Raw genomic sequence first — 12,740 nt, forward strand, 5'->3', positions numbered from 1 at the left:
CAGTATAATGACTAATTAATTGAAGGAGGTTAATTATAAAACTAATTCTGCTAACAAACACAAGCTCACAGAAATATTAGAAGTTACTTAAGTTTAATGCTTAAAAGTCTGAATGCACAAACAATCTAGTATAATATATGTACTTGTGGTCAACAATGTAATATAATTATGTACAATGACACAATTTAGTATCAAAATCTTTCTACACTGTAGATTATTACGAAACTGTTAATGACATCAAACACTGTGTACTGAAAACACCATTTTTTGCTACCACATTTTGCAAGTTCAGTAGAACAGTCCAACTTTCAGTATTGATTCATTTTCTAGTAGGAAATTAAGTCATTTCTACGTATACGGTAAAATGTATCTACAATGTCCTTTTGATTTTGATCCATAGCAGCAAAGGCACTGTACATCAGCAGATCCACAGACTTTAAGAATTTTAAAGCATTTAAAATAACAAAACAAAAAAAGGTAAAAATACAAAAAGAAATCACATATTAATTAAACAGCAACAATGACATAAAAAGTTTAAGTATTGTCTGAGGCATAGCGGCTCAGTTTGTCTCTAATATCTGACGAGAAGGCCTGAAATGAAGACTCCCTCCATGGAATTGTCACATTCGCTTACATCTCCGTATGTATCATTTGGTGGTGGTGTTGATGGTGGAACAATGGTGAGAATTCTCCTCCTGGGACTGCTCTGACAGGTTTCATTTGGAAAACCAGTAATGACGAGTACAACAGAATTCCTGTGGAAACTGGCCATGCTGTAAACTATCCAGGAGGGAAAATGCTGAATTACTTGGGGTGAAGGTCCATTTTTGTCTGCAAAATAATGAGAAGCTATTTACTTACACATCAAATCACTATATTTCACACAAGATCTTGTTTTGACATCCATACATAAAATTATACAACTGAAATACAATTATACAACTGAAGTGCAAATAAATTAATTTTCAACACAACTTAAAAAAAAACATGCATATGATGTAGGGCTGCGGAAAGGATTAATTTCTCGATTAATCGTTAATCTTTTTGATCGATTAAAATTTTTTTGATCACTAATGAAAATACCTCACCTCTCCGCCGGCTTCCGGGAGTCCCGTTGCAGATCCGGTGACGTCACCGGACTCCTCCCCCCTTCCCCAAGTGGCTCAGTCGGCTAACGAAGGGAAGGGGGGGAGGAGTCCGGCGACGTCGATGTCTGTGACGTCACCGAAACTCCGACGGGACTCCCGGAAGACGGGTGAGTGACACTGCATTTTCATGCCACAAGCCCCCAGTGACATGTTTTAGATAATTTAGATGTAGAGCTAAAATAAATGAAATCATCCACTTCCACTGCTTTAGGTATTACAGTTTTTGTTCATAGCTGTGGTACAGGGAGGATCTTTAATTCATACCCAAACTATCCTGTTAAATAATGTGGGCTAAATGCTTATGGGTAACTAGTACTCATACATATAAAAAGGGTACGCTTTTCCAGAGAAGTAATGAAGCTGTTTAAATAAATAACTTCTATAGTGCTGACAATGCTGTGGTTTTACATACTGCACATTCACATCAGTGCCTGTCCAAGAAGCCTACAATCTAAGGTCCCCATGTCACATACTGTCACCGGACTCCTCCCCCCTTCCCCAAGTAGGTCCGTCGGCTAACGAAGGGAAGGGGGAGGAGGCCTGTGACGTCGATGTCTGTTAGCCGACGGAGCCACTTGGGCCGGTGATCTGTCGACACTGAGAACTTATCGAGTTCTGCGACCGCCTGACTTCCGTTTTCGTTACAACTAAGAGGGTTGTCCAAGAAACTTGTTCTGCACGAGCGCCAGCCAAGGCATTGGCCTATACACATACAGCACAGCAATGAAGTAATAAAATGAACTAGGATCGCACTAATCCAGCACGTTATTATTCTGAGTTGCCCCACTCAAGTGGCGGCCATATTAAGTGGGGCACGTGAGATTAATGGACGCTGGATTAGTGTGATCCTAGTTCATTTTATAACTTCATTGCTCTGCTGTATGTGTATAGGCCAATGTAGTTGGATCTGTATGTGCGTTATAATTAATCGAAATTAATCGATTAACATTTTTTTCAATTAATCGAAAAAACAGCCCTAATATGATGTTATAAAACTTACTATAATTCTTTACATTATCAGCACTCAGACTAAGGGTCTGTGTCAACAGAATCAGTTTGAGATGCTTCTGAAATCATTAATTGAGGGTTTGTTAACACCAAATGCAGACCAGATCTGCATGAGTTTCTGCACACGCAGTGCAGTGGGTTGTGCCGCGTTTTTGATGCTTTCCGGGCCGTTTTTGGTAAAATAAAAAAATTTAAAAATAGGCTTTGTGCGTTTGCATGCGTTCCAGAGCAGGTAAAATAGGGCTTGCTGCAGTATTTTTTACATGCTCTGGAACTGACAGCTGCGGTGTGAACTAGAGCCCAAAATACCATTGGAATACATTGGACGCAGTTTTGATTCGGTCTGTAACTGCTCTGCACCTGGAATGCGCTTGATGTGAACACGGCCTGACAGGAGCATTTGGCTTGCTTCAAGTGGGTTTTGCATTCCAATAGGCTTGTATGGAAATGCAAACCCATCTAATATAAACAACTTAAGGGCACAAAGAGAGGTAAAGTCAGTCAGTCTTGGCATTTTTGTTTTTACAATGCTTTCAGCCTGACAGTAAGGAGAATTTTTACTGGTGAGAAAACAAGGATGGTGTTGTCAATCTGCTCCATCATTTTCCAATCAGAAGGCAAGAGGAGGAGAATGACTAAAGTAGTGACGCTTTAGCAGTCATTAGGCTCAATGAAAGTTAACACACCAGGTTAAAGGAGAACTATTGGGTTAGGGCTTTTCCCCATAGTTCTCCTAAGGGTAACAGGAGGACACAAACTAGCGTCCTCCCGCCACCCAAAGCTCAGTATACGGCGAGCTACAGCTCGCCGTATACTGAGGCGCCGCAGCCGGAACAGATCCCGACAATGCTGGCTGGATCCACCCAGCTGCGTGAGCGACAGCTGGCTCTGCCTTTCTAGAGGCAGAGCCAGCTGTACCCGCCCCCTCCCCCTTATGTTCCGCTAGTCAGTGCTGGAGGATCGGACAGGGGAGGGTGGAAATCCCTGCAGGGAGCCGTGAGTGACAGTCACGGCACTCACCACGGATAGATCAAGAAGTGAGTGAGCGACGGTATGTGTTCGCTCACTTCCTGATCTACTGAGCCGACGTGCGAGTTTCATTGTCACAGCTCGGCTCAGATTATGAGGCTGAGTGAAAAGCACTCGCCTTATAATTCTCTTTTAAGGATCCTTATTTTCAATTAAGTAGGTTTGACAGGGTGAGGCAGCAGGAGAGGAACATTGAACAGATGGTCAAGGAAAGCAAGGCTATAAAGGAAAAGGCTTTAAGGGAATAGTTGAACAGGAGCAGGATGATCACATTGCACCCAACATGCATTCCTAACATTCAATGGATAGCACCCCTCGTTTAATATTAGACCATTTCCAGTCAGATCTTGCAGAAGATATTTTTGGGGGGTCTTCAAGCACCTAATGGGTAATATTACCCACAAGTTCTCTAATCACCCCTTTACCCCCAGCTAGGTTTTGTTTAAAAAAAAATATATATAAAATGTGACTTCACACTTTAATGCTTAGGTTTAACTACCTTACGTCCATGGCTGTTTGTGAACGGCCAGATGGACGTCTGCTCAGAGCGGGAGGGCGCCTTAAGACGTCCTGCCCCTCCCCCCTCTCGTGTCCGCGCTGAGCGCCGCACACGAGAGGGAAAACCGTCAGCATGTAAACAGCCAGCGATGGCTGTTTACATACAAGCGGTCAGGCGTCTCTAGAGACGCCCGATCGCTTGCAGGATCTGCGGGTGTGCGCCGCCATCCTCCTGCTCGTCTCTTCGCCGCCGCTGCCGGTCCCGTGTTCCGATGTGGCCGGTGCGGCTGGGACCGGCACGGCGACGCTCTAACAGGAGATCAAAGGGGTGATCATTACTTGATCATCCCTTTGATCTCTCTTCTTGTCCCCGAATGCAGGAAGTGATGTATATTACATCACTTCCTGCATTCAGTGTCACTCTCCGGTGCAGAACACCGGAGAGAAGCTGATGGAGCAGATCTGTGCTTCATCAGCTTCTGTGGGGGTCCCTAGGTGACATCAGAGGTCTTGAGACCCCTGATGTCTCCATAAAGAGGACCTGTTTGGTGAACTGGCTATTACATAGGGGATTCCTTAGTCCCCTATGTTATAGCAATAAAGTTAAGTAAAAAAAAAAAAATTACAGCATTAAAAAAAATAAAGAAGCTAAAAAAAATAAAGAAGCTAAAAAAAATAAAAAAAAATAACACAAACATTTTTTTAAAGTCCCCCGCCCCCCAGATGCACGCACAAACATGCGTCGGGTGCGCCTATGTACGAAACCGACGATTGCGCCCATTATGCAGCACATGTTACATATCGCCGCGAACGTCGCAGTGAGAACAATAATTCTAGGGCCATCAATCACTGATGACACTAAACTGATGAGCGGTAAAAACGTTTAAAGCGTCGCCTATGGCCAATTTTGGCTGCGTTCGTTTTCTGCGATTTTGCGGGCACGCGCAATTTTAAAGGTTGACATGTTTAGTGTCTATTTACCCGACGTGACCCTGACTTTTATATTTTACCAAAAAATTGGGGTGAAAAAAAATGTTTCATAACATTTTATAGGGAAACATGTTTTTTTTCAAAATTTAGGGTACTTTTTTTTGTTATATAGTAAAAAATAAAAACCCCAGTGGTGAATAAAAGCCACCAAAAGAAAGCTCTATCTGTCCCCAAAAAATGGTATGAAAATCGTTTCAGTAAAGCGTTGCATGACGGAATAAACATCAGTCAAAGTACCGCAGCGCTGAATACTGAAAAATGGCCTGGCCACGAAGGGGGTGAAACACTATGGCCTTCAAGTGGTTAAAAGAAAAAAAAAACTGGGAGGAAAAAAAACCCTACCAAGTCCATGGATTGTTTTGTAATAATGCCTAGTTGGAAGCTGTCCCTTGCTAGTTATGGTAATGCTGTCGGCATGCAAATATATTTTGACAAGGTAAAAATGATTACACATCATGAAGACTGTATATTTACATAATTGTAGCCTAGCGCTCCAGTCTTGTTTTGGAAATACAGCATAACACAGTTACCATCTGACAAGCGTGGCATGGTTGAAATGTGGCCTTTGTGCTAGAGCTGCCCCTGCTGGCCTCTAATCCTCTGTAATAACCAGTATGAGAATCTTTCATCACAGCAGTGGTTTTTCCAACTGCACATTGAATGGGCCAGAGGGGAATTTGTGGTGGTTAGTCAAGAGGAGAGAGGTCAGGAGCTGGAACTATTGTCGGATACAAATATAATCCTTTTACTTTCTATGCTTGTGTGCTAAACATTTTAGACAGTTCAAATTAGTCTTTGTTTTGCTTGCTATTATTCCCACTAAGAATTAGTGGTTAAAGCGTTATACTCAGAGGCCTTCAAAACTAAGAATATGAATCCTGCAAAGGGCCTTCTTACAAGTAGGCCACATATGGAGAATACATGAGGAAGCAGAACACGTTCAAGGGTTTTGGGCAGAGCAACTAAGCCACTCAATCTGCTAATAGCAATCAATTATCTCAAATGATAACAGGAACTTCAGGTCAACATAGTAAACAATAGGAGTTACTGTATTAGAGTAAATGGATAACAGCTCAAAAGCTGGATACAAAGCTAAAGTTATGGTTAGTTAAATGTGTATAATAGCAAACACCAGGAGTGAGCTTGGAGTGGTGGCTACTTTACAACACACAGGTACCATGGGGAACAAAAGTAGCCACCCTCCAGAAGGAAGGACAGTGTCAGCAGCAATTCAGAGATGATTTGAGGATCTACAGCTGAGTGATACACAAATAAGGTACATTTTTATTAATAGTTAAGGTATGCAAATGTATTTTTAAGATTCAACTCCTGAGTTTAGTGTCACTTCTAATCAAAGCTGGAGTAGGAGCTTCTAGTCGTATTATTGGCAAACAAATAGCGACCAGCAGATAGTTGATCTGGGATCAGATTACATACATATTTGTCTGTGTTAGCTACTTAGTGCACATTAGCAAAATGGGCTATGTGATGCGTACATAGGCCAGTATGAAAAGGCTTTTTAGTCCTCCCAGCACTATTTTAGTAGTCACTATTAAGCTGAATACACAGTTTGCGTCTAATTTTGCCTTTCACAACCATTTAAAATCCAGTAACCCACTGACATTTAATATAACAGAAAACATGTTGGTCCCCAATTGGGGCTAATGTTATCTAGCTGCTCAGTCAAGTCTTTGATCAATGGATACCAAGTGGAAAGCAAATATTGTCATATAACCCTTACACCATTCTTGAACATACTGCTGCTTTCTCAGGCCTAGCTTCACCTTGCCATGTCAGTTCACATGGGGAATAGCCTTTGACGGACAAGTCCCGTGATTGGTTTAAGAGATCATAACACTATATGGCAATTCAGCCTTTACTTAAATGAGAACTATGGGGTTAAGGCTTTTCCCCATAGTTCTCTTAGGTTAACAGGAGGACACAAACTAGCGTCCTCCCGTCACCCTAGGCTCAGTATACTGAGACGCCGCAGTATACCCAGAGCAGCTGCTTGCGGTATACTGAGACGCCGCAGATGAAGTTGATCCTGACAATTATGTCTGGATCCGCCCAGCTGCGTGAGTGACAGCTGAAGGCAGAGCCAGCTGTACACGCCCCCTCCCCCGTCCGATCTGCCAGTCAGCGCTGGCGGATCGGAGGGTGGAATCCATCCCCTCCTCTGTCACGGCAGAGAGCTGTGACAGGATCAAGAGGTGAGCGAACGCCGGTATGTGTTTGCTCACTTCTTGATCTACTGAGCCGACCTGTGACAGTCTCATTGTCACAGGTCGGCTAGAACTATGAGGTGAGTGAAAAGCACTCACCTCATAGTTCTCCTTTAAGATTGACTATTTAATGGTTCATACACTCTAATTCTGCCAGTTTGCAGGTCTGTCAAATGCATGATAAATATACTTTAGTTTATAATTCCATGACACTGGAAAGACCCTAATTATAGCTGTAGCACACAATGCTGCTGCTAAAAAGAAGCAACATAACACAGCAAATTTGTAAAACAGTAAGCACACACAGTTCAGGTACAGCCATCAACTCATTATGAAAATACTGTGCTGCAGCATTTCCATTCTGGAAAGATATAGGACTCCAGATTTTGAGGGTAGTGTACCAAAGTTGGTGTAAAGGCACTTGAAAATTCTCCATCTTTCACCACAGGTTCACTTTAAAGGGGACCCGTCAAGAAACAAAATAACTGCATGGTTAAATGTGATCAATGCAGCCATATCCTAATTAATGCGTGACATACTGATTCTAGGACAGTAAAGCTGAACCTATTGCTAAACACCTGGAACCGGTAGCCCCTTCAAAGTGAAGGTTGGATGCTCAAAGGGCCCGATAATGATTTGGCCCTGTAGCGCCACACCCTGTCGCCATGTCTGCGGTTATCAGACTCTTTTTTTTAAAGTATGTTCTAGGAAAGCAGTGCATTATGTTCTAAGGTGGTTAAAAAGGGCAGTAATACATTTTAAACTAACTACAATGGTAGAGATATCATATGTGATCCAATGCAACTTTGATGTTTAATTCTCCCTCATTTCTTTCTAATAAGGTTGGCGCCAACTGAATAAATTATCAACAACTTTGAGCATCTGTCTCAAAACAAAACTTAAACTTTTAGCTGCAAAATGCCTGTCAAGGCTGCGAAAACAGAAAGCTGGTGCCAGGGATTCATTAACCGATTCCTTCCAGACCAGGAAAAAGATTTTTCAAGTGCTTGTTCAGCTTAAAAGGGTCAGTCAGGGGCTGATACATTAATTGCATACCCCAAAAGCAAAACCTCCATACAATAATTCCTGACAGTAGAGAGATCTCACCAACACAATTGCTGAGGAGATGCAAGAAACGGTCACATGGTTCAAACTCTCCAAATCCACCAAAAACTAAAATGCCAGTTTGGAATTGACAGACTCTTTAACCCCTTCATGACTGAGGCCCTTTTTTCCATTTTTGCACCCATGTTATATTCCACATTTTAGGCCTGAAAATTACGTAAAACCACCTCAATATCTATGCAAATATACACATCGTAGGTGACTGTATTTGAAAATTGGTTATCTAGTTTGCCTTGTTGTATTGGGGTCTTCTGAGGTTCCAAGTTGGAATTAAGCCATTATCTTTATGAAAATGGTTTTTATGAACTTTTAACTTCACAAAAGTTCCAAAAACATGTGAGAGGATAACTTTGTGTTCTCTGCTTGTGCTGCAATGTAACTTGCTACCAGTATCTGAGTACTACAGAAGAGGGGGAGGTGTTTGAAGGGCATTTCTTATAATGAGGCAGCCTGAGGCTGTTGCCTCAGTTGCCTCGGGTGGCATCTCATTGGGGAGGTGGGCTGCAGCCACAGTCTCCCGGGTGCTAAGAACTCTTGTGAAATTCTGGTCCGGCTTCCTGCCCAGCTCACGGGGGTCACTGGTTGCCTGGAGCTAAGTGGGACACTCTGGCTTGCATCCTGCCGAGCTCCTGGCAACTTGTGATGTCAGTGAGCTGGGTAGGACAAGGGAAAAAGCTGCTGATCAGCGTTTTGTGGGTCCAGCACCCTCAAACCTCCCCACCCAAACAAGCACAACATTCTCCCCCATCCCCCCCCAGAAAGGGACATATAATCTCCTGTATACCCTAGGGACAGCCCTGGGTGTCTGAAGTCTAATTTAGGAAAGCAGCCCAGGGTGACAATGCCGCTTCCAAAGAGACACAGTACAGCCAGCACAAGAGTTCGCCTTAGGACAGGAAATGTGTTAGGATGTGACAGGATCACCAGGTAAAAATAAAGTGGGAAAAACATGAAAAAAGAAAACTAATACAACCACCATATTTAAGGACTGGTATGTTGCAATGCATTACTTTGTTCTTAGGTTTTACTTCATAAAGGGAATTATAGTCTTTACATTTTCTGGTATGTATATACACACACATTTATAAAAAATCATCTTCAATTATATTTGCCCAGTACATATGCAGGCTCTGCATGGCTGTGCGTTACTGATCTTACAATGCAGTTCTATGGGTCACCCAACCAATTAAAAAGAACTAGTATATTTAAAAGGTCAGCAATGGCAGCCTCAATTTCCTTTCAGTTTGAGGAGGTGGCGATTATAGAAAGTGTTTATAGCCAGTAGAGGTGTAGTTTAGCAAACTGACAATGACTGTGTAAAATTCTAAATGCCCATGAGAAGTGGCTTATTTTTGGGCACTCGCTCAGACACCAACACGCCCTTTAAAGTACCCGTTATTGGAAGCAGTTACGAAGCTTAAGGTAAAGTAAACCGCAAGCCTTATTCAATGAAGACTTCTGGTTCACAAGGGCAAAAAACCATAGCAACTAATCAGGAAGGCAGACATTATACACAATTATAAGTGCTGATCGGTTGCTGTGGGTTACTATATGCAAGAATTGGCATTTTAGAATAAGAACAATTTATTGAATGAGGCTGAGAGATTTGCCGGTGTACAAGTAGGTAGGAATGTCACCAGAAAACCATAGAGGAGCCTGTAAGACAGCTTGGAAGCAGACACAGTAGCAGATTTTCATATTGGAGCCCGTGTTGCCAGTACAACTCTCTTTACACACCATCCAACAAAGGGCTTATTCACTCAAGATGCAATGAAGACACAAGCAGTATCGTGTTTGATTTAAGCCATGTTGCCATATGGATTCAGGTGCACTGTAATGCAATTTGGAATAGCCTTATTTAATTGACTGAAAACTGCAAGACAATGCAACATATTTGAGAAAAAAAAAAAAAACAAGGTAACGCATCGCTCTGGTGAGAATAGACACCACTGACATAAAATTATTTTTTGTTGAGTACCATGCATTTTGGCAAAAATTAGTTTTTGGTAAAGCTCCACTTTAAACATATGTATTTCAGAAGCAGCACATTCAACAGACTACATATTTAAACAAACTCACCTTCATTTTTGCAGCCAGGACAGGCCACTTTGCTAAAGTCAGTTCATATTTTAGAAAGTCTTCTTTACACAAAATAAATATGTTACAACTATAATACAGAATCCAAGAATTTCAGCCCGATGTATAGAATTAAGTATACTTTTCCCGTGTGTCTTCCACACATTTATGTGAAGATTTGGTTTCAAGTTCCTAGTAGAAGTATTTACAACAAGATAGGAAACTGAGGAACGCATTTGGCAAAGAAATAAAGAGCAGGAACTTTGTATGGTGGGTAGATCAGGTCCTTGGTTCCAAAAAAAGATGGTGTGATTTTACAGAAAAGTGCTATTAGAAAGCATCCTGATGGCAGTCTGAATGTGATTCTAATAAATAACTTCGTAGACTGTAGCCTTCTTGTCCCCTGATCCAGTGACAATGTATTTATCATCTGCAGAGATGTCGCAGCTCAGCACTGATGAAGATTCTTTGGACTGTGGGAAATAATAAACAATGAACAGTGAGTTAAGAGGTTCTACCCAAGAAACGTAACACAAGACAAAGAACAGGCAGAGACATCTGCTTCTAAAACAGGTCACTTCTCCAGATTTTCAGATTTGTTTATCTCAGGTAAACAATGTAAGACCTTAGGAAAATGAAAAGTACATTAAACGACTCTCAGGCAAAATATGCTTCCGGAAACCTGCAGAAGTGTATAAGCAAGCTAATGGTGGGGAGATGCGGATGTATATAGGATATATAGGTATAGGACCTCTCGTTAGGAACACTTGGTACTTGAAACTTTAAAGATCAACATTATAAAATGCATGGTGACTTTCTTAATGTGTATTTTCTTTTAAGAAGGAACTCCAGGAAAGTAAAAAGTTAACCCTTGTAGTGGGCTGCCCTCAATGCCACAGAACTAAGGATCAGGTGAGTAGATCTTCTGTATTCTGCCGCTAGAGAAAAATGAGCAGTTACCCTTTGGAGTGAAAGGGTTAACTTTTTACATTTCTGGAGTTCTTCCTTAAGGCATTTTTTTCCCTTTAACCCCTTCATGACTGAGGCCCTTTTTTCATTTTTTGCACCCATGTTAAGTGTAATAACAGATTCATTGATACCCTTGTGCAGAATATCTTATATACAGTGTGATGAAACCACATCTATACAATGAGTAAATACCTCCTCACATGAGTGATATTTAGGGCCCTTTCACACTGGTGCGTTAATACTAGGGATGCACCGAGTACAGTACTCGGTACAAGTACAAATACGCTTCGAGCGCTAAGACTAGAGAAAAATTCAAAAGTTAGGAGGCAGTTGTCATTTGTAAGGAGCACACAGAGCTCCTGGGATTTGTACATCTCTATTATAATTTATTTTGTTTTTATAAATATAAATAAAGCGATGCACCGATGACAGTAGTTAATACACATGGACGTTAGGGCAACGCATTGATTTAAATTGGCTGTCAATGCATCAGAATGCATAGAAAAATGGACCTGCAGCATGTTTTACGATGCAGCGCACCACAACACATGGGAGTAGCGTTGGGATACAATGCACATCCATTAGGGTGCCATTATCAATAACTGGCACCGCATCGCACCAATGCATGTTACTGAACCACTGTGAATGGGCCCTTAATCTCGGATATTGAAAAGAAAAGAAAAATGCTGTTGAGCTAATGCAGAAGATTGTTGAAATCATCATAAACTTAACTCTATGGGGTATACCTATATGAGGGGAAAAAAAAAATCACCCAAGAATCTACTAAGCAATTGTTTAGAGATTCATCTCCCAATTCCATTGTAGGCTATAGAGGAAAGCAGAGGAGAGCACTTATAATTTCTGCTACACAAGTGACTTGTGGCATTGTGCAATTGTGGGAGAATAAATCTCTATATCACACTACTGAAAGTCTCTTATGTGGCAGCTCACATTAAAAGTTATCTGATAAATAGAGATGATCTCATGAGACTTTAGTAGCATGATTAAGCTACTAAAATCTGCATGTGTAGCCCAAGCGTTAAGGTAACCGATAGAGATAAAATGGTATTCTTTGGAAGTGCTCAATTTCATGCAGATTGACTTGTCTAAGAAATATAGTGCACATCTTAGTACAGCAATCTTCTGAACAGACATACGTCACAAGAAAAACTGATCTGCGGTACTAAAATGTTTTAGTCAAACAATTTTTCTTCATGTCTTATTTGCCATCCTAATTTAACCAAGCAATCTCACATAATCAATGCATGTGTGCAAATGTAACTCTTTCCTCTACCTGCATGCATGGTTTCAATATCTCACACTGCCAGATGACTGTTCGTAAATGTATGAAAATAATAGAGAACCAATAGTTTTATTAATAATATAATAAGAACTTTTGTAAAAACTATGTGAAACTTAAGGGCCAGACACAGACTTCTTAAGAAACTCTGTCTCATATAGAGTCATTTTACACATTATAATGTGACCTGAATTGTTATAAAGATACTGCAAGTCACGTCAGAGTTCCATGGTTTGTATAGTAGCACTTAAAGAGAGCTATGGGGAAAAACACTTACCCCATAGTTCTCCAAGGGTCACGGGAGGACATGTACTAGCATCCTCCCGTGACCTAAAGCTCAGTATATTGCACCACAGCCGGGAGGGATCCCGA

At 41.3% G+C, this 12,740-nt stretch overlaps 1 protein-coding gene across 1 annotated transcript in view; it reads right to left on the reverse strand.

Annotated features, from left to right (window-relative positions):
• Positions 1–756: 756 nt before the first annotated feature.
• Positions 757–12,740, reverse strand: part of LOC108799202 (transducin-like enhancer protein 4) — a 182,505-nt gene continuing 170,521 nt past the window's right edge. The window contains exons 21-22 of the mRNA XM_018571033.1: positions 10,103–10,572; positions 757–831 (exon numbers count right to left, since the gene is read on the reverse strand). Coding sequence (XP_018426535.1) covers positions 10,465–10,572 — 108 coding nt within the window. The 3' untranslated portion in view covers positions 757–831; positions 10,103–10,464. The remainder of the gene's footprint in view (positions 832–10,102; positions 10,573–12,740) is intronic.

Source organism: Nanorana parkeri, unplaced genomic scaffold, assembly GCF_000935625.1.
Source record: "Nanorana parkeri isolate BGI_ZX_2015 unplaced genomic scaffold, ASM93562v1 scaffold1656, whole genome shotgun sequence".
In the NCBI taxonomy this organism is placed as follows: Eukaryota; Metazoa; Chordata; class Amphibia; order Anura; family Dicroglossidae; genus Nanorana; species Nanorana parkeri.